The 27,617-nt window shown below is 36.8% G+C and overlaps 1 protein-coding gene across 6 annotated transcripts in view; it reads left to right on the forward strand.

Moving 5' to 3' along the window:
- The window catches only part of NEK11 (NIMA related kinase 11), a 112,908-nt gene that overhangs the window by 36,135 nt on the left and 49,156 nt on the right, over positions 1–27,617 (forward strand). For 5 of the 6 annotated variants that reach the window (XM_003207228.5, XM_085226454.1, XM_010712924.4 and 2 more), the window contains exons 7-13: positions 1,196–1,345; positions 1,428–1,506; positions 2,006–2,091; positions 5,927–6,046; positions 8,648–8,741; positions 9,578–9,701; positions 23,313–23,431. In XM_003207228.5, the coding sequence (XP_003207276.2) occupies positions 1,196–1,345; positions 1,428–1,506; positions 2,006–2,091; positions 5,927–6,046; positions 8,648–8,741; positions 9,578–9,701; positions 23,313–23,431 (772 nt within the window). The remainder of the gene's footprint in view (positions 1–1,195; positions 1,346–1,427; positions 1,507–2,005; positions 2,092–5,926; positions 6,047–8,647; positions 8,742–9,577; positions 9,702–23,312; positions 23,432–27,617) is intronic. The other variant, XM_085226455.1, reaches the window with a different exon arrangement.

Here is a 27,617-nt window from a genome sequence, read left to right on the forward strand (position 1 = left end):
CAAACAGATTGATTCTGCAAAAAACAGTTTTGGTATGATCTATCAGGCTGGGATTTTCCTTTCTTCTTTTTTCCTTCTGGTGGGTTTCCATTTTTGTTCATTGCTTTCATATGCCTTGTGCTTGATTCTGTTATAAAGTATTTTCTTAGGTAGTGATTATCTTGTTTTAGAGTTTAAACATATATCATAAATATAGATCTTCTCTCTGTGTTACCATTTACTGATTTTGGAAATTTGAAAGCGGATTGACAACTAAATATTTAAAACACCATACAGTTATTTAGGTATCTCTACAGTTACGCAATTGTTAGCAAAAATGTTCTAATTGTTTTCAGATACAGCTTTGAAAAGCACCAGTGAGAGAGCCCTCCTCTCCCCTTGTCCTTATTTTATTGTATGTGGAGCCTGGATTTCAGCTTTACTATTACTTTTCTTCTTTTGTTGCCAGATGAGCTGATCTCATTCCTCTTCTTTAACCAAAACAAATGATTTTAATTGTATTCATTATTTACTTCGAAGATAACGTTTATACACTTTTCACCAATGCTATTCACCTATGTGTACTTCCACATATCATCAGTATGCTTTTTTTCATACTGCTTCTGTAAATGACCGCAGTCAAATATTACATAAAGAATAATGTTGCTGTGCTGCTGGAGATGAAGGTGATGACAGACCAGAAGCCCATCCATTCTTTGGATGTCATCATTCCTTATGGTTTTTAAAGATCTAAAACTGACACTGGTTCTCCACTAGGTCTGCAGCCATTTTCCATTTTCTTCTTCTCCAAGTATTCCATTTTCTTCTTCTCCAAGTAAAATTTTGAGGAACTTTTATTTGAGATATTTCAATATAATGCAGTCATCTAAAATCTGGTAATTCTCTGAGCTCAAATCAATTTTGGCCAATTTAGTGTTTACATACATATGTATGTATGTGCATATGTGTACATATCTATGTATATGCGTATAAGACTTTATAAACAGATTGTAGGTTTTTTTCCTGCGTTTATGCAAATGGAACGAGGATCTCTCCTATCTGCAACAATACCTATTTGTGATCTGACTGATGACTAGTAATCTTTTCAGATGAAAAAGATAACATAATAGTGAGGATAATAGGATATTTCTTACTGTAATGTCACTATGCATGCTACTTGTAAAAATAACGTGTGCTATTTCTTTTATTATTCAAGGTCTCTGGGATGCATTTTATATGAGATGTGCTGCATGAACCATGCATTTTCTGGACACAATTTTTTGTCTGTTGTGCTAAAAATTGTAGAAGGTGATACACCTTCTCTTCCTGATAGATATCCAAGCAATCTGAATGCTGTGCTGAGCAGGTGTGTTGTTCTCTTGTTTAGCTTCTTCTTAAGTTAATTCAGAAAATGACTGAATTATCACTACTGTTTTTTAATGTTTCAGCATGTTAAATAAGAATCCTTCACTGAGACCAGCAGCAGGAGAGATCCTAAAAATCCCTTATATTGATGAGCAGCTAAAGGTAAACAAGAAGATAAAGTGGTAGACATATGTATTTCACAAAAATAGAATGCAGATGGAGAAAATGTGTAGAGAAAAAATGAGTTAGCAGCCTGTAGGAACGTTAATCAAGAGACTTTCTGAGCTAAATTACAACCTGACTGAGGCAGGGAGGCTGTGGGAAATTAAGCTCTTCTCACTTGACATGCTAAATGTTTCCCCCCTTTAAAATCTCATGAACAATAAGGGGAATGGGCACTTATGCATAACAAGTGCAGATCATTTGGGCCTGGGAACATGTAAGCTTTAAACTGTTCTGGTTAGTCACAGTTTTAATAAAAGACAGTGCATCTTGCTTTTTTGGTCCCTGCTTCAATGTATGCAATATATTACTTTCTAAGGAGGTAAGGAAGGAAACCGCTTAATCATTTTTTGCATTAGGACTGTTTTGAATAATAGGCTGGAGTCTGGATCACTTTGGCCTCAGGCATTAATATCACGTCTATTTTATTTCTTTACAGAATATACAGTACAATTTCACATGTATGACTGCAAAAGACAAGGGGCTTAACTGGCAGAAAGGAGGTGCTCCCATTTCTGATGCTGTGTAAGTATTTTTAAATATTTTGTGGGCAGCTCTATAAAAAATTACAGTGTTGCCAAATGCTATCCTGCTCTGAACATTTGTGTTAATTTCATAACACTTTGCTTTTAAAGAGATTTTACCATTCCTCAGAAATACAGGACACAAAGATGATCAGAGGGCTGGAGCACCTTTCCTATGAAGTAAGATTGAGGGAGCTTGTCTTGTTTAGCTTGGAGAAGAGAGGGGAGACCTCCTTACAGCTTTCCAATACTTGAGGGGAGCTATGATTGCTCTGTTATGGAATAATCTCCTAAAAATATTTCCTATTAATTTCCAGGGAAACTACAACAGATAAAAAGAGCACAGTAACACTATTTGACAGTGCAAATTCTCAGCTACAAAATACTCATTTTCAACATAGTCACCACCATTAACCAATTTGCACGGATGAGCTGTTCAAGATGCTCTTCATTTTGCAGTGTGACAGCTGTACCTGGCTGTCTGGAATGTGGCATTCTTTCATATGATTGTTACCATTCCTGAAATGCACAACCCACCACCTCACTGCTCACATCCACTGTTCGGTTTGCATAAACCTTCAGCAAGTATCGATGAATGTCAATAGGGGCACTATTTTCCACGTGGAGGAATTCAATTCCTCTCCTTTGTTTCAGATGCACTTCCAAGTCAGACACCCAGGCTGCCTTTCTGCTGTCACACAACAACAAAACATAAAGGAATATTGGTGGGAAGGTTCAACCTCTATTGCCATACCACCCACATCTGCCTTTGATATTGTGGGTCAATATAATAAAATAGGAGGCATTAATTTCAGGGCAGCCCTAGTACATTCAAAATCAGGATTTTGTGATCCAGAACTGACAACACCTGTGAGGGAATCTGCCTTCTTCCTCTGTCCTTTTTGTGACTCATTTTTCAGTGTGGGCCTGCAGTTTTTCAGCTGTGGTCGCTTTGCTGGTGCCACCACCTCTACTTGCAAGAATTCCTTCAGGAGGAGTGATCAGCTAAGCTTTGCAAACCAAGGAATTGTTTACTATTAGTGATAAGAAGAATGTGGAATAAAGACACTGGGATTCAGCAGAATCTTCTATACACTTTTGTTACCCAGTGTGAGAGCTTGGAGTGTATCTGTAAACTCATCACTAGAAATTGTGGTTTGAGTTTCCACTTTGTCCTTTCCATTTCTGCTCTCTCTTGTTGTCAGATGAGTTTCTGTCATTTTATCAGACCAGAGTTCTCTGTTTTGGTTTCCACTTCAGTATAAACACATGATTGAACTTTGCAAGCATAAGTGTTAAAGGCAGTAACAAATAATGCCATATAATCTAATTTTTGGCCTTCTTACTATGCCACTATTATTGATTCTGCTAGAAATAGCCGTTTGTAAATATGCTGGAAACCAAGAATCACACTTGCTGATGTAGAAAATATTAGACATATCTTTTGTCTATTGCTGCTGTATTTGCATTGACTTAATTAACTCTGTGTGCATTCCTGTCTATTCAAATGAAATGTAGTTAGCTACAGAGATATTCCTCAGAGATGTACCTTAACTAGTTTTGAGGAACCGAAACCTTGCCCAAATGTTATGCCAATTCTGTGTATGTTACATTGAGTGTTAAAAACCTATTCAAATATATACTATGAGAATCTTCAAAAAACTTTTAATCCATGCCTCTGTGGGTTTATTTTTTTTTTCACTTATAATCTGTACATGATTTCAAATTATCTGTATGCATAAAAATATTATATATCTTTTGGGATGCAGATTTTTACCTGCAAAGTACATACCTAAACTTCAATTATCACATTGTTTCTAGAAGAGGCTGTTAAAACCATTTTCTATTATCTATACCAAATACTATGTTCCATACCAAATCCATTGTCATCGTTAAGTCTCATCCCTTTCCAAAAGGACATTACATATTAACTGAGCTAGCACTCAGGGGGGACACAGATGTAATATCCTGGAATCTGTAACTATTCTTGTTCAAAAGTAATTCTCAAGTGTTTAAGATGAAGAGCAAGTTGTAACTACGAACATCATCTTCTTATACTTCTGTGAAAAGCAATTTAAAGCTTCTTCTGGGCCTTGCTCCAGAGTCCTGAAAACTGTGCAGCTATGGATAACAACTATCTTTGTTAGAGCATGGAAATTTACCTTGAACTTTTCAAGTTCAGAGCATCAATTTGAAATCAAAAGTCCTAGGAAAAACTTATGGGTAAATTACCTTCAGATGTGTCTGATTCTCTTAGTTAAATGTTTAGAATGTGTACAAAATCATAATTCTATTATGAATTTTATTGCATTTATGAGAAAGTTAGCTGCTTGCGTTGGCACTGGTAAACAAAATGCCACATATCTTTTTCAATCACATATTCAACGAGGCAGGTAAAGTGAAATAAAAATACCTGAAAAATGGTGACATTCAAAAAGAAGAAGAAAAAAAAAGGAAGAAGAGGAATGGCATAGTGATTTACCCACAGCTGTTGCAGTCTGTGTGTGTGTGTGTACAAGGAGCTGCTTGCTATGGTGTCCTCCAATGTCAATACTACCTTATATTTCTGTTTCTTTTTTCCTCAGCAGAACTATTTTTTGTCATTTCTATTTGAGTTTCATTTCTTACAGTAAAGGCTCTAATGGCTTAGTTTATTCCAGTTCTGTGCAAGTCATAAATTTTAAATATTTAAGTAAGGAAAAGTTGTATAGGTTGAGTTTCAACTTGGATGAAAAATGATTTTTTTTTCCTTTTCCAAGAGACTCTTACAATTTAAATTGAAGGGTTTTTTTGCGGGGGGGGAGGGAGGGAGACAAGAAATATGTCTCCATTATTCATAGTTGAAGAGTTATTTTCATTAATAATTGAAGTCTTTTTGTCCTTAGTGTTTCATATTTCACAGTAATTTTCATATCTTTACACTATTTCCCTCTATAGTCAAGAATTGAAAAGCATAATGAAAGCTTCTGAGTTTCTAAGTCTCTGATTTCAAAATGGTAGTGTTGCAATTTATGTTCTTATAAAACTGGACTTTTAAATGATAAGTAAATTTATCTCATAAGAGGAGAGATACACATTTGAAATGAATACTTGATATCATGAATACAAAGAATGCAAAATTTTGGTGTGAGTGAAAGGTGAGTGCCATGGCTTTGCAAGCTATGGTTCAATTTTTGTAATTACTCTACAATGTGAGGTAAAATCTGAGATAAATATTATTTTTTCTAATATACAAGTACTGTTGCTCTTCTGTGTTGGTAAATACAGCAGAAATATAAATGTCAATAACTCATGCTCAGCTTTCAAAGATGGTCCATGGAGACCATTTTGCAAGCAAATTGTTATCGATTAGGACCAGGAATTCAAAAGGACAACATGATAATTATGACTTTCATTACAGACACATTAATATTTTCTTTCATTGCAGCCAACTCTTATCAATCAGTTCAAAATGTATATCTGGTAATTTATTTTTTTGTCTATGGTTCTCATTTAAGAACTGCAATTGGATTTGTAATATGCTCAATAATGAATCCTGGCAGGGTAAATATTTCACTGTGCTTCAACATTTATTCTTTTAAGGAGCTGAGTTTACCTTTTTCTGTTTTCACCTGAAATGCCTGAAATGGTTTATCTTCTTCACAGATCTGAATCCAAGTTTAAATATTTCAATTTAAAAGAGGCATTTACTTTCCAGACTAAGGTCTATTTAGTCCGTTATAGTACCTGTGACTTTTTAATTATTCATTTGAAATGTCAGTATGTTTCAATATCAAATCCAAATGCTGATATTTACATTTCTGTATGAAAATAAGCTTGCATGTATTTAATTTCAGGCTGAGGAAAGTTCATTTGCGAACTCTACAGCAACTGTCTGAAGTACAGAAAATGACACCACGGGAACGGATGAGGCTGAGGAAGTTAAATGCTGCAGATGAGAAAGCCAAGAAGTTGAAGTAAGTTTTGCATAACATTGTCATTGTGCCCTAACCATACAGTTTCCCCCTTTCAGTGGTCTGTGTAGGGAGTTAGAACAGTCAAGGTAAGAATAAAAAAACAAAAAAGTTAAAAAAATTTAAAAAATAGAAATTGCCTTTAGCTACTCATAGTGAATGGGAATTTTGGATGATTTAAATTAAGGTAATTGTTTATGTGGAAAAGAATTCAGAGCATCAGCCCGGATTGATACTTTGAGCACAGTATTTCTAATTAAATATCTGTATGAGAGATATTCAGATTCATTACATTTGGGAATTTTGTTAATGATTTGTCATTTTGAGAATTGCGCATTTTGAAGAGTCAGATATTCAGCAACAATACTGCTTTTGTCAATTGTTTTTTCCTAAGAGATATGCCAATAAAAGCTAACAGTTCAGAGGAAATAGTCTTGTTAAGTGATCAAAAAGCAGGGAAATCAACACATTGTAAGGGCTTTAAAATTTATAGCTTTTTATTAAGAAAGAAAGACATAATAAAAGTGGGGATTTGAAGTGTCATTTCTGAATGGCATGTGAAAAACAGCTTGAAGGCTATGTTTGTATGCACGGATCTCATTTTTAAATAGAAAGAAGATACTGTTTTGATAACACACTTGAGTTTTTTCCCAGTTAAAAATGTTCAGTGTTTCATGTGATGTGAATGAAAATCAAAAAAGCTCCATATTCATTTTTAATGTTTTCTTTATAAGCATGTTGCAAAGTGCAGTGTAAATTTAAAAATGTTTATTCAGTTATTTATAGACAGCAGTTGAGGGATAGAATCATAGAATCATAGCCAACCCAAGGCTTGGGTTGAAAAGGACCACAATGCTCATCTAGTTCCAACCCCCTGCTATGTGCAGGGTCACCAACCACCAGACCAGGCTGCCCAGAGCCACATCCAGCCTGGCCTTGAATGCCTCCAGGGATGGGGCATCCACAACCTCCTTGGGCAACCTGTTCCAGTGCTTCACCACCCTCTGTGTGAAAAACCTCCTCCTAATATCTAACCTAGACCTCCCATGTCTCAGTTTAAAACCATTCCCCCTCATCCTATCACTAACCACCCTCGTAAACAGATGCACCCCCTCCTATTTCTTCACTCCTTTCAAATACTGGAAGGCCACAATGAGGTCTCCTGCTGGCCACTCCTCTTTTAATGCAGCCCAGAACATAGCTGACCTTCTGGGCTGCAAATGCACACTGTTGGCTCATGTCCAGCAGGACTCCCTAGTCCTCCTCCGTAGGGCTGCTCTCAGGGGTTCTTCTCCCAGTTTGTATAAATACCTGGGATTGCCCTGGCACAAGTGCAGCACCTTGCACTTGGCCTTGTTGAACCTCATCGGATTCTCCAGCCTTAAGAGAATCAGTATCTTAACCTTGCCATGCCAAAGCACGCTAGCAATTCAGTGAGGCATTGATATCTAATTGCAAAGAAATAATGCAAGGTTACATGAAGCCTCTATTTATGGCCTCAGTAACTTCACAGCTGTTACATATGCCTGCAAATGAATAGTGATGGTAGTTGAAGGAAAATGCTCTGTAAAATTGTATCCTAGTGTTATTTGTGAAACCCATGGCATCTGTACCTAAAAGAGACAGATAAAAACTAACGGCCTTCCTTTCCTTTTGGAATAATCTGATCAGTATTTATGTCTGTCTGACACCAAACACTAAATTTGAGACTCAAGCTGGTATGTAAATTTATTCTCATTTTAAAAAAGCTACTTGAAATGAACCAATTACATAAAATATAACACCTCTTGTGTTTGGTGTTTTCAACAGTATGGTAGGCCCATTCTTATATGAAATTTGTAAGTAGGAAGTCTGTCTCTTTCATTTTTTTAAATGACTGGAAGTAAGGAATTAATACTAATTGGAAAATATTTCTCGTTTGTCTTTTGTTTTCTCTGCTTTCTTGTATTTTAGCATTCTCTATTTAGAGTTTCATGTTGTTTTTTTTTTTTTCCCCAGCAGCAGAAGTAAATATATTTATTTTATAATATAAAGGCAGCATATTTGCAAATCTTAGTCATAAATCTTTAAAATGGATCTATATTCAGCTCTGTTGTTGCCTACTGACTTCAGTAACATAGTACCTTCTCACACAAGAGATCTTCATTCAGTAGTGCAGATCTGCTCGTAAATGGGAAGGGGTTTTAGTGATGGAAGCTGGAGGATTTACTTAATGTAGCAGCTGGCATAGGCAGTCCTGTACAGAAAACATGTGATAAACAAGTGTTGTGTGCCTGTCTTGACCTGAAAGGTCTGTGGAATACATGGTGGCATGAAGGCTGACATGCTTAAGATCTCTGGAAGAGACAAAAGCTACTGGGACTAACCATTTTCTATTTCTCAATTGCGTTATGCGGGCTGTGAAAGATAAATACAATAACTGTTTGGAAAGAAAAGGCCACAGATCTTTTCATGTAAAACTAACCTCATCTTGCATAGATGCTATGAGTGTTTGGTACCACAGTACTCTGATAATGGAATTTGCTTTTCCACATCTACTGCTAGGAGATCCCTTTATGCAATCCCCAATATCACATCTCAATCACAAGTATTCTGTATTTACAGACAACTGGCAGAAGAAAAATATCAAGAGAATGTCAGAAGAATGCAAGAATTCAGATCCTATAATTTTCAGAAGCTGAATGTCAATGTCCTACATGTAAGTAGAGTGTGTTGGACACCTTATTTGTGGACTTTCAGTGTATACTTCTTTTCTGTTTGCCACACTCTTTAGCATTAGAGACAAACTGTCCTGTTCCAAGATTAATTATTTGGATGTGCTTCAAAGTCTGGACCCCTTGGCTGAATCCTATGGACCTGTGATGAGTGGCAGTACATTCAGTTGTTTAGACATAGTTCAACAAACTCTCTAGTCACTCACAGTTTTTTCTTTTACTAAGACACTTTTGGATCTAAATCTTCTCTCTGAGATGTACTTCCCAATAGTCTATTTGATACCAGAGTTCAATATACATTTGATTTCAAGATAAATTTAGAATTGTAATCTTTTAAACACTCTAATTCAAGATAGCTACAGTTTATTTTCATTTGACTAGTTACAAATATCAACATTTTAACTGAATCCTCTAGTAACAGTAAAGTCTTGAAGTGACTCCCAGCATAAACTGTCCTTTGCTTTTAAAATATCAACAACAGAAAATAGTCCTATTCAGTACCAGCACTTTGTCTTATAATACAGGGAACAGTTTGGAAACAGTGGAAGCATCACAGATATAACAAGATTTGCTTTAGTACTTTGTTTTTATTCAGCATTTCTCATTGTCTTTGGAAAATTAAAAACCATGTTAAATCTGTCGTAGTCTAATCTATTGTGGTTGACCCATTGCAGGTCAATTACAGAAGAGTTAGGAATTTTTTTCTTAATATTTGCTTAATGAGTCCCAGAAGTTGTGTGAATCAGGGCAACCATCATATTGTGATGCTATTGAAAGCTCTAACTGTCCCTGTTTCTCCATGCTGCTTTGTTTGACAAAGGAATCCAACGACCAGATTTCAGAACCTCTAACTGATTCTCAGCGGGTCATGATGTGTGACTCCATGTCCATAGGATGTGATGAACCAAATGGAAATGAGAGATTGAGTCAATTTATGGACCGTGGTAAGATTTAAAAATCTGATGTTGAATTGAAACTTCCTATAAAGAAGATTTGATTTTGCCCCTTGTACTTAAATCTGTGGTGAAGAACTAGTAGTATGAAAAACAGTTAGGTTTGTAAAGTTGACAAAAGAAATGCAAAAAAAAAAAGGAAAATATTATAGATGGATGTGTGTGGACTAGATGTGCAGCAAGTTATGTGGCAGGAAGCTTGGGTTCTCAGAGTTGGGGTGACATGAATGGCAAAGGTGAACAGACCTCCTCCAAAAAAGGTGCAGACTTCAAAGAAAATAGCTTTAACCTTTGGATATATAAAATGACTTGCATTAGAACAACACTTTCTAAATTACCTCTCCAGTGCAAAAATGAGTACAAGAATAGAGAGCATTTGCACTTCTGGAACATTTTGATACCATATTCATTACCCATAGCAATGAGAGAGGCAGACAAGCTCTTTAAAAAGTGCTTACCTGTACTGTCCTTGGATATTTAGCTACTGTCTAGAGATTGTTAGGTACTATGTTGCACTTAACTGTAGATAAAAGAACAAATAGCCAAACTTTTGAATAAGGGCTAGACTTATTCAAGTGGAAATGTACTTATGAGAAAATATTTTTCACAGCCCATATTTAAGTTTTGCTTCTATTATGTACTGAAATAGTGTCAATACTCTTCAACATTTAACTATTATGATGGAAGATTTTTAATCAGATTAGAATTTTGTTAGCATGTATTAATAGACTTTAAAATATAGCAACTACTTTCATAGCTCTGCCTTTTTGTGTTGTTTTATACGCATCTATGAAGGGATATGTCGTTAACTCAAAGGTATCAAAATCAGCTTGTATGTGGTGGAGGTGGTTTTTTTAATAGCAAATGGCTTTTTTTTCTTACAACGTAGCCTCATTTACATCCACACAGTTGGCTTGCTACTTCACAGTGCAAGGAGGGGTGATCTGTGTAGGAGAGAACTCAGCTGCTAGAAATACATCCTGGGGTGGGGGGTGGAGCAGCTCATAAGTAGGAGACTAAGAGAAAGCAGTAAATGTGAGTGGGAGGGAGATGTACAAGGATAGGCATACAAAGAGACCTAAATAGAAACAGGACAACATGCAAGAAAGGAAAGAAATTGATGTTTCTGTCTTAAGAGATCATTAAGTTTTTCAACTATAATGATGGAAATTAAATGCGTTTATGCTGCAAGAGTTTGCTCAGTCTGAAGCTGTGCAAAGATGTCTGTTTAATGACCCTGCTTTTGTCAGATTCTCTGAAGTGGTGGTGGGTTCATGAGAAAAAGGACTTACGGATAAGCAAAGCAAATAATTTCTCTTCTTTGCTTTGTGAATACCTTGTTATTCCTGAAGCTGATGTCAAAGCTGTTACTAACTCTAATCAGTATTCATTCTTTTCATTAAGCATTTCAGTGCAGCCATGTATGTTCTACATGCTATTAATTAAGTTATTAATGGAGTCTTTGTACCTGAAAATGTAAAAACAATTCCAGCTATTGATGTTCAGTAGAATTTGGTTCTCAATCAATGTACCATACAATAGAAAAACAGTAAAACTGGAGGCAAGGCTATAAAAACCTTTTGTAAAGTTGACTGACATGCAATAAATTTAGTAACCTATATCAGGTTAGCAGAAGAAGTTAGAAGAATGCCAGTCTCCTTAGTTAGAACTAGTAACAAATAGCAGGTGAGGAAGGGGCAAAAAGGCAGGTGAAGGAGTCTGCTCATGGATACTGAGGAGTTTCAGCAGCAGCCGCTTTTAAGCTACTCCAAAAAATCCTCTCAGAAATAGGAAAAGCTGGTGGGGAACAGCTAAGGAGAATATCCAATCTCAAGAGGTAGGGAGGAATGTTCAAGCTATGTTTGGCTCATATCTTAAAGCCCTTGAAAAATTTGCAACATGAAGCAAAGAGAGAAGGAAAATGGAAGGGAAGGGAATGAGAAGAGAAGCAAAGGGTTTGCGGAAGGGAGAAGGGAAGAAAGGAAGAAGGAAGAAAGGAAGGGCTTGGAAGATTGAAAGACAAGGCTCCTGAAGGGTTAGAAAACACTATAGATAATAAAATGCTGTACACTGTGCTTTCACTGAAAATTATCTATAACATTATGAAAAATAGTGGTATGTGTTTGAGGAAGGTGTCAGATACAGAGCTCAGTGTTTAGTTTTAGTAAGGAGATTTAGAAACCATGGCATCTTTATCCAGTTATAGTAGTAGTAAACACAGTTTTTGAAAGCATGGAAAACCAAGGCAGATTAAGTAAGGTTAGATAAATGAAAATCAAGATAATAGTTTGGAGTTTTGGATTTCATGGTGGATGAGCTTCAGCAAAGTAAAAAAATTTTAACTGCTGAAGAGTTCCCTTGGAAGTTTAAGCTTCTCTCCGTGTTTGTTTTATGTAATGATTTTTTAAAAACATTTTTCATTCCAATTAGCACCTCTGTGCACTTGACAGACATTTAAAAGAGTTGTACGAAATCACAAATAGTTGATCAATCTGTTACTCATCAAGCGGGTTTTCTTTTTTGAGGTATGAAAGACATCTAAGCAGACCCTGTGCTTTTGATGTTGATAAGAACTCAGTCTATTAAAGAACTGGCCCATTCAGATTGTTCATAGATTGTACACCATCTTCAGAAACATAAAGAAATAATTTGGTTCATGAAGTACTTGCAGAGAAATACAGTGGGCAGTATAAAATGCTATTTTTAAGCATCAAAATTCTATTTGTTCTTTTAAAGTATGTTCCCTATTATTCCACTCAGTTGTATTTTGCAGACTTAGTCTTTTTTCACGGAGACTGCACACTACCATGTTGCCTTTTGTCCCCCTGCTTACTTTTGGGGTTCTGGGCACCTGTTCTGCACTATCTGCAGAATACTCCAGCCTGAGATGAAGAACTTGTATGGGTGAGATCAAAGAAACACAAGCTTTTGCTGAAAGAAATCTGTGCATTACTTGAACTCGGGAAGAAAGGGATCTAGTTTTATCTTGGGAGTGGGCAACAGTGAAAAATTATGTGAATAGCAAGTTACGCTATTTTTGCTTCAGTGACCCAGGAGAGGAAGCTATGCATTAAGAACACGTATTTTCAGTGCTGTTACCTTGGCAGCTTCCTGTCTCTGCTACAGAGGAATTGCTGCTCTCAGTGGCACTACTTCCCCACGATTTGCTTCTGTTTCATGGCAAGAGTACCAACTTCAGTTTGATCTCTGAGTCCAGACTGTGGCATACCATCACCTGTAGTGCACCTCTCCTCAAGAATTCGGCCTGTTCTGTATGCTCTGAAAAGTTCTTCCCACTTCTCTGTATAGAAAGTTGTTCCTGGGCCAAAATACTGCAGTGCTTGTAAACTTTTTTATTTCTGCCTTAGTTTTTCTTCTGGCTGTTTCAAGCCAGTGTTTTCAAGATGTATTTCTTATTGCCTTGCAACTTAAGTAGTTATTTTCTTCTCTTTTCCTAATCTTGTGTTTTTATAGGCAACAGTAATATTCTTCTGTGTAATACTTCTATAAAATACTTATGTATTTTTTATCTGTTATAGCACTGGCTGCTCCCAGCATACCTGAACCTTCCTTCCTTAGGATGCTTCCAAGCTGTCATCTCACAGTTTGCGCTTTACATTTCTTTTTTCTTAAGTTACTATAATCGTCTTCTGAAGTTCTTTGTCTTTACACATACAATCTGGAGTAATGTATTGTTCCCTTTATTTGTGAAAAGGCTGGCATCAGAGTTGTGATGCCGATGTTCATCTTTTCCATGGATTACTGCTGTACTGGTAGATCACTGTAGCTTTTCTCTGTGGGCTACCATATGCTGGGCTAGGATGGAAAATTGCAGCTCTGTTTCTACATCACATTAATTATTTCTGTGCAATTTCTTTTGCGTTGGTTACGTTATTATCTAATGCAGCCAGACTGTACAGCATTTCTTCCAACTCTCTATACAACTGAATTCCTACTGACTAGCTCTACAGTTGCAAATATATTTAATAAATAGGAAAGGCTAGCCATGGGGATTTATTTATATGAACCCAGAGAAATGTACGTAGGTACTTATCCATGGGATATTAGTGTGGAATATTCAAATTTTCCTACTTTGCTACACAGAAAGTGCTGTAGGTAGAGAAGCTCAGTCTTTGCAGTAGTATAATGCATGAAGATCAAGGTGTAATCCTGTTATACAACTGTAATAGCTAAACGTTCAAGGTTTCTGATTCAGTTTCTATAGTAGAAGTTACCTTGAAATTGGTGGCAAAACCTTGAACTGTATATAAAAATGCTTCCAGACTGCTCAGTACTACTTACAGTTTTGAAAAAAATGACCATTTCCGTACCATAATCTTAGATCATTCTGATTTGGACCAGTTTTTGCAGCTGAAAGATACTGGATTGAAAGCCACCAAAATCCCTTACTTTTAACAGGTGCTATAAGGAATATTAAATTCAACAAGCTACAGTCTAATGGTCATGAAAACTTGAAGTTGCACACTGGCATTTGTGGCAAAATGTGCCAGTTTATATTCATATCAGCTCCACAGATAATAAGACATGGTAAACAAGACTGTGAAAGATACATATTTTTAAGTTTTCAATAAATTATATATAAAAATGTATAACAATTTCTGAGGGCTTGTCCTTGTTGCACTTAAGTGGCTAGGATGAAAAAGACCATGCAGCAAAACAACATTGGACCTAAAAGCCACTAAAAGAACAGTGTATCTTGCATTTTTTGTTTGCCAGTACATTGTATGTTGGGGCTTCACCTGCATTCTGATACATTTCATTCTCTCCCTGCAAGAGTACTAGCTTTACATAACCTACTCCTCTGCTTGTACTAGGCTTGTTTGCATGTGGGAAGCGGTCAAGTTAAAGGAGCAAAATAGCTTAAGCTAACTACTTGCTGTATTTAAACTATCTGTACAGAAGAAGAATGTAAAAGCTTAAGACATAAGTTAAAGGGACATATTACATGATCTTTCTGGTTTGTATTCTCTTCGTTTTTATTTCCTTATACTCCAGAGATTATCATCGTGTTCAATTCCTGGGCTTAGTATGTTGCAGTAAATTACATCTGTCAAACCTCTGATTTCATTACAATTCCAGAATAGCTAAGTACATTACAGTAGTTGAATACATTATTTCTCTATTTCCATTGCTAATTGTAAGTTACAAGCATATTCCTTTGAATATTAAGCGAGTAAAATTCAGTTGACTCTCAAATAGTAAATGTTCACTCACAATAAAGTATTGTTATATTTTTCTATGCATTGTTATGCATATCTGCACATGCACGTTTATCGTGGTGCCTGTAAAACAGTGTGTAAGCATACTGATGAGGTAGCTGATAATTCTGAAATATCATCACTCAGGCAGTCACACCAGTAAGTCCTCCTTATTTGAAGAAAAAAGAGCTTTTCTTGAGCTAAGCAATAAAGTTTGAATGAGTTTCTGACATGGATCACCTCTGTCAAGAAAGATGACAAGTCCTTATATAACATTTTCTCAGAACCATAGTTGAAGTAGGTGGGTCAGAAAGCTAAATTTTGCGTGTCCAATTTAAACTATGCAAATTAGGGACTGGAGAAGAAGAATAAAAATATTCGGAGAAAGTAACCTGAAACATATCACATGTTTATTGGAGTCACAGAAAAGTGTGTCTTTATTCTTGAGGAATATTCTTGAGCACTGATTTACATTGCTGTTAATTTTGTAGGAAGGTGAGGACTGCAACTGCTAGCGAGTATGAAAGCACACTAGAGTAGTGCCATAGTAGCTGTAAAAGTGCAGGTCTGTGTTATGAGCTGGAATATTTCCAAAATCATAAGGTGTATTCCCAGTTTGCTACTTGCTGAAATCTTACTATGAGATGCTTGCTGAGAGAAACTTGACTATTTAGTTTTGGCACCTACCAAGTCCTTCACTTGTCCTTTGCACATGGAGTGCCAGAATTCCTGCCACTCTCACACAGTTTGAGGGCATGGGAACGTTGGGAGTATGTGCAGCTGTCTCTTGTTTTCACTTAGTTTCATATGGAAAGCACATTTTGTCCCAGATTCAATTAAAGAAATATTAAATCTGATTTATTCTATCAAGAGTAAGATTTAACAAAATGTAGAGGTTTTAGCCACAAAGTGAAAAAGTAGTCAATTACGAAAATTGTTTTCTATTTTTTATTTTTTTTTAATTGACTGAAGTGTTGCTCTTACTAAGTCATTGTTACCTGGAAGCCATTGGAGAGCTGATTTCTTGCTTTGGTTATTGCTCTCCCATTTCCATGGAAGAGCAATATGAGCGTTGGGTGAACATGCTCATCCTTTTTCCATGGGGGCAGCCACAGAATATTCTTGGAGATATTCTTAGAAATTTTATGGAGTTTTAGAATACCTAGCATTTATGGTAGATTAAAAGCCCCTGTGTAGAATTGCATTGTCCTTTTTATGTAGATCATTGTCCTTTATCTTCAAGTTTTTAATAAAATGCTTTAGCATCTTTGAAGACCTTTGGGAACTGAATTCTACTCATAAACCCCCCAGGAAGCCCTTGCCAAAGCCATGCGCTTTTGGTTTGGTTTGGTTTGCCGATCTATTTGCTTCACAAAAATTTACTTTCTTTTTCCAAGTAGTCTTCCTTCTGCAGCTTCTCTGAGGGAAGATATCAGAATGATATCAATGTAGTTCTTAAAAAAAGTAGTTTCGTGAAAAACTGTGAATGTTCAAAGTTTGGGGGATAAAATCATGTTACTCTATAGTTCCTACTTTTTTTTTTTAATTAATTTTTCCCATTGATTTAGTTTGGCTTTGATAAGTAGATCATACCTCAAAATATACGTTGGTCAATGACTAGAGTTAAAGTGATTCTGGCCAAGTCTTGTTAAAGCCCCTTCTGTAGGCCCCTTTGCTCATTCCAAAGTCTTCTGTTAAAAAGCATTTAGAATACACTGTATGAATTTTGGGAACAGTTTGAGGCCAATGTACCAAGCTTGCATATGTACAAAACTTGTGTATATTAGAACTTATGGTGAATATTTGTACAATTTCAGTATTGTAAATATTTGCTAGAAAGATACTAGTTTTTATTCCAAATAGTTTTACTTAACAGTCCATGTATCTTTACACTGCACTTTAAATTCCAGGTTAAACTGGTGTAGATGAATTTAGCATTTACAAGCATTTAGTAGCAAACAAAACATCTATGAGCAGAATGGTACTGAAAAACACTGCATATCCCAGTGTGTCCCCAGATGAGCTTTCTGGCTCATCTAACAAACCAAGCAGAATTTCTGGGGAGCAGGGCCAAATTACCTGGTGACACAAGAATCTGGAACCAATTCCAACGGAATGAGAATTTGCTCTGAAAAGTAGCTGTAAATACTGAATTAGTTTGAAGTTTTTACCAGCTTAGCATTCAGTGCTTGTGCTGTCAGACAGCTAGCTGGAGGAAAAGAGAGGGTGACAGCAATGAAGGTGCTTAGTTCACGTTCTGCTATTTAATCTGCAAATGGCGTCCTGCAGTCTAGAAAATGCATTTATTTTCACAAGTTAATTACATCTAAATGTTGGATTCTCAATATTTTACTTGTAGATTTGCTTGGCTGCAGTCATTGGTTTTGTGCATGTCTGACATAACTTACATTACTGCTTAAACTCAAATTAATTACAGTTTACATGTATCTTTACTATGTCCAGAATCTCATGTGCACACTGCTTACATCAGGTTTGGATCTGAACTGTTCCATGTTTTTTACTCTCAGGAAAATAGCTTCATTTTATCTCTTGAAAATGGCATTCTTGAACTCTGAATCTCAGGTATAAGGAAGTGGCTTTCTTAAGGATCAGCTCTTTTTTTATTGATGTATGGACTCTTTCTTTCCCAGCTCTGTTATCACAATGATAGGGAAAGTGTCAGGCAGATTCAACAGGAAAACTGATTTTTTTTCTTTGAAAGTACACTTTGACTGATCAAAAAGTTTTAAGAAAAAGCAATGTATAAGGTAGTTTTAAATAGATGTTGTAAGATGGTCATTTTCCCTCTAATGTACAGCTCATGCTCTCTTCCTGCTGGACATTGTGCAAATAGTAGGCAACTTTTACAGTAATAGTGCTTCTTTGTGCATAAAGGAAATGGCTTTCAGGACTCACATAGTACTCCCTGTTATTGACTATATTGCTATATCATTCTTTCTCTTCATTCACCTGTCAGCGCTAAAAGGATTTCTGATTATTTTGAAAACTTTTAGTTTTGATGAAATCTAAGCTCTGCTTGAAAGGCAACATGGCATCATTTAACTCAGTGAAGTCCACAGGTAAATCAAAGTTTTTTTCTTTCTTACGATGCTAAAAACCGAATTACCAAATATTAATGTTTAACTTTGGCTGTATTTCTGGCTTTCATTTAGAAGAAATCATTTTTCTTTACATCTATGCTTTAGATGATTCTTTCAGAACGTAGATCTTTTGATGACGACACAGTCCTTTTGTATTTAGGCTAAAGGATCATACAAGTCATTTTTGGACACAGAAGTCTTGTTACATCCCTTGGTTCATTTCCTAAACAATGCCCTTTCCAAGACTCTTTTTCAGCCTAGTTTAGAAGTTGGACAAAAGCTTCCATTGACTTTCTGAGCAATAAAGCTCAGATCTTAATCACAGAATGGTTTGTGTTGAAAAGGATTTTAAACATCATCCAGTTTCAACCCCCTACCATGGGCACAGTTGCATATCTTCTTTATAGCTGGCCAATGGGTGGCAATTCTGTCTGATGGACTTGTTAATGTTGTCCTGCATGGAAAGCAAATAAACAAACAAACAATCTGTGTTATCTGAAGTTATAATAATGGAATTATCTTATTTTTTCTAATTGAATGAATATTGACCTGGACCATGTAGTGTCACAGAGCCTTTTTCTCATTCAGGACTGTGTAACTCGGGGCATTTATCTGAGAGTTTCAAACCTTCCTCCTAGAGGCAATGCCCCTCCGCTCTTTCTATTTTCTCTCTTGAAGTAAGCTCTGAAATAAGTGATGCTTTGAGATAAGTGATTCTGAAGTGTTGGCCAGTGCTATTGACCATCTCCTTTTGCCAGTGATTTTCTGAGAAAACAAAGGATATGGAAATGAACACATTTCTGATCACCTTATAAGTGTATATGTTAAATATGTCCGCACACACAAATACATCTGTCATAATTCAAAACATTTTGTTGGAAGAGCATTGCATAACCATGGAATCATATAATAATTCAGGTTGGAAGAAACCTCTGGCAGTCTCCAATCACCTGCTAAAATAAAGTCTAGTTATACTGGGTTTTTCCTAGCTATGTCTGGTCAAGAAGAACTTTATACTGGATGTGATGTTTGTTTCCCAAGGCTCACTGAAGAAGGCAGGATCTCTGCCATGTGTGGCACCCTGCACACGGCGGCTTTGTTGCGTGCAAGACTGGGGGGCTTTGATCCCTCTCTTCCTGGGCAGATCAGGAGGGCTTCATGAGCAGGGGCATTGTGTGGGCTGCAGGTGGTGTTAGAAATGCAATGCAGTGCTGATTTTCTCCCAGTCTAAGCGCTGAAACACAGAAGCAGGGTATCCCAGCCTCTGCAGCAGCAGTTGTTTCCTCTTTTAACATGACATAATAAAAGTTGCTAGTGTTCACCTCACTAGCAACTCTTAATTTTTTTCCCCACAAATACTTTCCAGGCATAAATAGACTTAGTTTCTATTTTGTGTCAGAGCAAAGGACAGAATCAAAGCCCTGGTCTTGGAGTCCATGATAAGCTCTGCAAGGGTTCATATGTGATTCAAACAGACTTAGCCCAAAGAACAACATCATTATTAAAGCTAGTTTTATGAACACACAAACCAGAATTTTCCTTCTGTGCTACGTTGCTGAGATGTGGAACTGCACTGAGAACATTCAGGAGACTGTAATGAGACCTTTTCCACTGGGTAGATGGGGAGAGATGAAATATCAAGGCTTATAGGAAAACTCAGGTAGCAGACATCCTAGAGAATGGCCTGCAAATGTAAAAATGGCAGCGTATTGGGCCCAGCCTCTCCTAGCAGTGTCTTTCCTGAGCCAAAAACCCAGCTCACTCGAGTTAACCTGCGCTGCACTGAGAGATTGAGACCAGCAAGCAGTTATGAAAAGGCAGACTTGGACTTCTCCAGGTTTGTTCACTCCAGCTCTAGCAGAGGTGAATCAGTTCCAGCTGTTTATTCAGTGTCTCACTCTGTACAGCTCTTCAGCACTGTGGTGTAACATCCAAACAAATTCTGAGGCAGCCAGCATGGGCATAGCTCACCATGCTGACTTATGGCTGCTTTGCTACAGCCAGCTTGTGTGTTCTTGAGATTAGAGGGATCCAAGATCTCAACTAAATAAGCACTTCCGTACCCAGATTAATTCGGCAGAAAATTAGAGTTGTGCCTCTGCATCTGTAGCAAATGGGCAATAGGGAGTTGGTTGTATTTAGTAGAAACTTACAATGAACCATGCATTCTAAATGATTTTGTTGTTGTTTTGAAAGTGTCTTGTTAAAGATCTTTGTCATAACAAAAAGTAGTTCTAAAGCCTCGTTGTATTTAACTCCCAGGCTCCTATCCACTGGACATCCTGTTTTCTGTGGAGAAATGTCACTTGGAACAGGTTCTGAGTTGGAGACAGTAAACATGTGTATTCTGGAATATCTTTCATGTCTGAACTAGCATTTAAAATTGTGTTACTGAACTCGGATTAAATGACCATCTTTGTATAGCTGTCAAAACAATGTCACAAGTGGTAAAGTGAGAAATTGTGGGAAGGATGCAAAAGCTGGTGTGAAAGTAGGATTCAGCTAGTGCCAGCTTCTTTGGATAGTTTAGATGTATGAGGCTCAGTTGAGACCTGGTTGTGAGCTACTGATAAGGTGTAGAGCTCTATCATAGCTAGGGCATGTAAATTGTGATTTTTGTACCTTGTTCAATTGGTAAGGGGAGGATTGTGTTTTTCAGTACAGCAGTAAACAAATGAACATGAGAGGGTCAGAAAACACTAGTGTAGTGCAATGTTTGCATTATAATAGGCTGATTCATAGCTATGTGAATGCTTATAGACATACAAATAGCATGCAGATGAACCTAATAAAATTAGAGTAATAACAGGAATGACAGCCTCCCTGATAGAAAGAAAGACAAATTGTTCACTGTGTCTGAAAGTGAACACATATCATGAACGTATCATGTTCAGCAATGTTCTTCCTATGCTAAAAACGAAAGATGTTTGCGAGTTTGAGATTTAGCTTTTTTTTTTTAAGATGAAGACTTTTCTGTCAAATGGCATTTTGGAGAACTCAAATAATTAGGTGCAATGATAAATTCTTTCTTTTGTGGAATAAGCTTTTTATGTGGTTGGAGGTTCTTCTGGAAGCACAAGTAACTTTTTTTTTTTATTACAAATTGAGGCGGTGTAGTTCACATAAATGTCTTAAAAAAGAGAAACCTGAGAGCAAATACTGACACATTTGGATCTTGGAAGTAAATGTACAAAGTAAGAAGAATTTTGGAAAGTGTTCTGGAGACAGTAGATAATAGCAGAGATTAAATCTCAACAGAAAAACTTCAACCTCCTAGTGCAGCCGATAAATACTTCTACTCTTTTTTTTTTCACTGAGTTTCTTATGCCTTGAAAATTAGAATGATTCCTTTTGCCCAAAATCCAAGGGCATCTTTTAATTGTATTCACTTATTTAAATCTTTTGGGTATTTTTATCCACGTGAAATAATCTTTTCAACATCTATTATGCATTTTTAATTTTATATGAAGTATTGTTTGAATTTCTTTCAAGGCAGTAGTATTGAAGATTAGTCAGTTTATGTTTCTTGATGGCCCTGCCTGTGACAGGGGGATTGGAACTTGATGATCCTTGGGGTCCCTTCCAACCCAAGTCGTTCTATGATTCTATGATTCTATGATTTAAAGAAGTAGACTTAATTGGGAGAATGGGAAAAGTCAGCATTATCTGATGTTAAGACTAGTGATTTACAATAGCTTGATATTGGATTGTTTTTATCTTCAGCTAACATTTCTTATAATAATAGCAGCCAAGGAAGCCTAGCCAACGTTTTGTATTTGAAAACTGATAGTATAAAAATATACCTGGGCTTGCACAAAAATTGTCTTGACAATAACTCAGTAAGCACTGCATGGAATAAAATAGAGGTGTTAGCTCTCCTGGATCACCTCCCTGCACAAATGCTGAAGGCTATCGATGGGAAAGCGGCTGAGCTGGTCTTCTTCTGCTCTGGTTTCATCTCTGTCGTTGACCTGTGCTTCCAATGAACTGCCCTTTGCATTGAAGCTTTCTGTTTAGGAAAACAGGGATCCTGCTGTTTTGATAGTCACTACAGTCTAGCCTCTGCTTAAAATTGAACAAGTGGTTAAGGGCTTTTGCTGAGAAAGGACAGCTCGCTGAAGAAGGCGCAATCTGGCCTCAAGTCATTTTACTAACTCACTGCTTATAGAGTCTGATATATCTTATTTCCAAATTAATCTAGCCATTAAATTCATCACAGGATATGTGTCATGGAATCATAGGATTACCCAGGTTGGAAAAGACCTTAAAGATCATCAAGTCCAACTGCAATCTAACCATACTACCCTAACTCTAACAACCCTTGGCTCATTCATGTCCCTGAGCACCACATCCAAATGGTTTTTAGTCACATCCAGGGATGGTGACTCAGCCACTCCCTGAGGAGTGCTTAACCAGCACTTCCAGTGCTTAACCACCCTTTCTGTATAGCACTTTTTCCTGATATTCAACCTGAACTCCTCTGGTGCAACTTGAGTCCATTTCCTCTCGTCCGAGTAGCTGTCAGCAGTGAGAAGAGACCAGCCCTGCTCTCGCTGTAAGCATCTTTCAGATATTGGAAGAGAGCAATAAAGTCTCCGCTCAGCCTCCTCTTCCCCAGGCTAAACAGCCACAGTTCCTTCATTCTCTCCTCATAGGGCATATTCTCCAAGACCTTCACCAGCCTTGTTGCCCTTCTTTGGACCTGCTCCAGCACCTCAATGTCCTTTCTGAATTGAGGTGCCCAAAACTGTACAAAGCATTCGAGTGGGGCCTCACCAGTGCTGAGTACAGGAGCAGGATTCCTTCCCTAGTCCTGCTCAGCACACCATTCCTGATCCAAGCCAGGATGCCATGATGTGGTGAGCAGGACTAGGGAAGTAATGTATGTTAGAGAAAACCAAACTGGGACATAATTTCAGCTCACAAAAATTGGATTCAATTGAAGGCTGACCATGCTCTGAGTGAGACTTAACTAGATGATCCCCTGAGGTATCTTCCAGCCTGAATTATTCTATGCTTCAGTGATTTCATCCAAAACTCAGTATAGATCCTCTGAGGTTATTAATTTCTATGTGATGAGGGCACAACCTTTTGACAGAGGCAGCTTTAGCACTACTTATGACACCATCAAAGATGAACATTTTAATATGATAACTTATCCAACAGTTTTCAACTTCAGAATGCGTTGTTAGTGACATGAGTGATGTAAAATCCATTGCATCTTTCTAAGATCATGAATGTTGTCTGTCTATGTAATACTATAAACTCTTAATTTCCTCTAGAGATCCCTGAAGACCCGCAAATTGCAGAAGAATATTATAATGAAGAGTTTGAATCCTATTCAGAAGACAGCGAAACAGAGGATGTGGAAGTGTCACAGACTGTATCTAAGACAAATCAGGTGTGTGTGACCTTTGGGGAAACATACACATTTGATGTTTTCTTAGGGAAAATGAAACCCTTTCCAAGATTTTGTCCTTTCAATTTTACTGAAATTTGCTTTTGTTAGGAATATGTGTCTATATCAGCATCATGAATTAGTTATAGGAGTATGTCTCAGTTACACATATGCGTTGCTGAGGAAGACTCTTGCATTTCTTCAAGATTAGGAATCATACTTCCATGAATGCCTTAAAGTGGATTGCTATTAGTAAATTTTCTTGTAGCCATAAACACAGAGTGGGGTTCTCTCACATAATATTAGTTATAATTAAATTAATTTAAAGCTGAAAGAATACTTCAAGCAAGGATCTGAATTCCAGGTCTAATTCCTGGGGAAAGATTGGCACCTCTAGATGTCTTGTCTGTATTAATCATATTCTAGTGTAGTATGATAACTGTGAGCATTAACAACAGCAAGTCTCGATCAGCACATCTATAAAATTTCCCAAGAATCTTAGAAAGTGTCAATAAAAAGAAAATGTATTATTGAAGGACTTAAAGTAGCTTTATCAGGTAAGGTTGCCACAAGAAACTCTCAGTTTGAAGGTTGAGGATTATTGGAAAAGGCACCTAATTTAGGTCTGATCAGAAGGAACTGCAATGAATCCTGTCTTCAGTGATCAAGTCTCAGTGAAATCGATGAACTTAAATGGCCAAGTCAGTTCTGAAAATGGATCTTCCTAAGGTATTCAGGATCAATTATTTTCCACCCTGGGCCATCAACTTAAAACATTTTGCTGCAGTGCTTCTGAACAGTACTGTTTGGTTTTGCTTAGGATGACAAATGTTATGTGGAGTTAATGTGCAAAATCTACAGAGTAGAGTATGACGCCATTTACATTCAAGGAAACCAGCAAAGTTTGCTAAAACTCTTCATTAAATTATGAATAACTTTTAATATTCTTTGAAATTTTTGAATTAATAGGTTCTTTAAGATGTAGTTTTTAAGGCAGAAATTAAATACCAGTGTGAGAAATCAAATGCTACTTTTGCCACAGTGGCGAGGAATCCTGAAATTCTCTCAACCAATTAAACTTGAAGTTTACTCCTAAACACCTCATTCAATCTAGAAATGTCCTCTTAGCTTTCAAACTAAACACATAGCAATTTTTAACAGTGAATTCAATAGTGATCTAAAGAAATAGCTAGTTGGAAACCAGTGGAATATGTGAGTCAGTGCTTTGTTGTTGCAATTTGCTGTGTCTATGTTTACTCACAACACTCAAAAATACAAAAAACTCTGTTGCTTGAAAAATCTATCACAATGGAATTTTAAAAATAAATTATTGCTCACTTTTATCAGACCTTAAGTGTTGTTTTTTTCCATTTTTCTCTTTTAGAAAGCCTTTCAAAATTTTCATTCAACTTTCATTGACAATATCATTAAGTGTCAATCAATACTGTTTTTGAACAGGCAGACTGCTGCTTAGAATTAACAAAGGGCAGAAGATAAAAATAGATTTCTCAATAATGCAGAATAAATTGGATGCTGGCAGCCAGATTTGAGCAATGTCATTCAGTCATTTTGTAGTGATTCAGAATTTAGTGGTGACAGTAATTGATGCCAGGTTGGAAGAGCTGTCCCACTGATGTCTCTTGTCAGGATCCAGCTCCTACAGGCTGTGTGGCTTTGCTTTATCGGCAGTCTGTGTGCATGCCATGCATTGGTCCTCTGCAAATTGGCTTCCCGAGGCTGAGTTGGAAAGCACACCCTCTCAAAGCATTTGTCTCTCATGATTTTTTTATCAAAGAAGCAAATAGCCTGACTTTATTATCCTTCCTATTGACCAGCACCTTAAATAAGGCAAAACTGTCTTTGTGGGTATTGACACAATCACCTTTTCTTTTTCTTAGGAGTTGAGAAGAATTTTCACTTTTCCCTTTCTTGAGTAAAAAGTTATGCGGGAAGTGTAAAGACAAAGCAGGTTGGACTTAGCTGTAAGCCCATGCCTGACCTAACTGGATATAAACTCTGTACAGTTAGGAAAAATACGCATTTTTAGGGAATAATTTTATCTTGGCAAAAACACCTAATGTGTGGGTCAGATAGATTATGCTGAGAGGTACCTCTTTCTCTCTGGTGATTGTAAAGAGATCCGCAGTTATTAGCATGCATGGGGCATCTTCTTTCTGGATGTCAACAGTTACATGAGATGAATCCCACTCAAAGGTAGGTGGTATCATGCTCAACTTTAATAATAAGCTTAAAATCCTACCAGAATAGACTTGATCTTGCTGGTATATAGCAGGGCATTGCTTCAGCAGTCATCTACTTAATACCAAAACTCCCACTCCTATTTCTGTGATAGGATTCATACTCTTCAATTCTTTCTTCAAAAATACCTCTCCAAATTAAGCTTTTGAAAGTCAATCCACTATAATACAGGACAAGGACCTGTAAGGTATTTACCTTCTTAATCATTGCAAACCTCTCAATTATCCAATGTCAAGATTGCTTTACTGATTAATTTTGTGCAGATGGAATACAGAAATGCTATGTCTGGCAGTGCTTAATGGTGACCCCATTACTTACTTCAACCAAAAACTAAAAGAAAAACCTCTGATATTTGTGCAGTAGTTCAAGCAGTAGTAGGGGGTCAGACAAGTAATCTAATTGAATAACACATCGGGATGCATAATGTTGAAAGGTGTTGAAGCTCTTAATTCCTGCTATGTTAGACTCCCACAGACGTCATGATAGTCATAGTAACGGCCTTATGAAATGATACCTTTCATATAGGAAGGTGGAGTCAGGCACTCAATCGGTATAATTGAAAGTTTGAGGATGGGAGCTGGGACATTTACTTTGTATTTATTGGTAACTTTCCATACAGCTTGTGTGATCTCAACTGCATTGTCTGCTTGTAGATGTGGAATTTTCACCAGTGTTAAGCCCTCACACATGTGAACGTGTCATCTTGGTTGTGTTGGTTGTAACATTGGAGTTCAGTGTCCTTTTTCCTTCTCTTTTGCAGTTTATATGCAGATTGCCAGATTTCAAGCAAAAATTTATCAGTTATGTTTCCAGATTTCTAGCTTCTTGAGCCAGTGGCTCTTTTCCATTTTTTAATTATTTGGGTTTTTTTTTAAGAACGTTTCTAATTGCATGGGAAACAACGTGAAAGAGAATAAGAAACTATTTCTAAAAATAAATTAGAATATATGAAACATAGAAGGAGTTTCATTTTGAGAAGTTAGCAAACCATGGAGGTTTCACATTTGCTTTGATTTAGCTGAGATGCTTTTTACTGCAGTTTATCACTTTGATCTTTGTGTTTTCTTTTAGTGATAATATTAGTAGCAAATTAGCCCTCTTCATTATTACAAAGTCTAGTAATACAGTACATTAGCTCACTATTTTCAGTTTCCAGGTTGCTTCTGAGATCATCAAGCCAGATAATCAACTGGCATAAATTATCGTAGCTCCAGTGATATAGTATAAATTATCATCACATCTCCAGTGAATTAAGATCCAGTGGATCAGTCTGTGCATTATTACCCCAAAGCTGTTCCACTAGGTTCCTAGTGCCTGACATGGCATCTTTATTATCGCCCATTGCTATTAAAAATGATTTCATTCATTCTGAGTTTGAAACGTCCAAGCATTCATCCATGTTGGCTCTTAAGTGTATGAGTGCTTCTCTTCTGTGCTTCCGTCAAATTCCCTTTCCTATTCTGTAGGCTTTTTAAAACCACAGGCTTCTCAATATCTTTGGTGGATTTTTCAGTGAGGTCAGACTTTTAACGTTCATTTTTAAATAGTGAAGGGATGCCAGGTTGTCACCCTTTTGTCACATGAGGTGTGATAACAGCTTTTAAAAACTCAGGTTTTTCTGCTACATTCAAATGAAATGTGATGTGCTTCCTAGAGCACAATATTTTCTTAATGGTCAGATCTTAAATTTCATCAATGTACAGGAATGACATTTCACATGAAAGATATCATGGCAAAACTGTTAATTATCCGTCTTGTAACAGAAAACTTAGAATAGAAAAGTGCTAAAATCTTTTCCTAATTAAAGTTTTAATTATTCATTGTTAGCAGATATGTGAGTAGGTGCAATTACATGAAATGTAAGTATTACTTTGTAGTGGTAAATAGAAGTCTTAAGAAATTTTAGAATGGTTACAAAATCTATACTTTC

Source organism: Meleagris gallopavo, chromosome 6, assembly GCF_905368555.1.
Source record: "Meleagris gallopavo chromosome 6, MGAL_WU_HG_1.1, whole genome shotgun sequence".
In the NCBI taxonomy this organism is placed as follows: domain Eukaryota; kingdom Metazoa; phylum Chordata; class Aves; order Galliformes; family Phasianidae; genus Meleagris; species Meleagris gallopavo.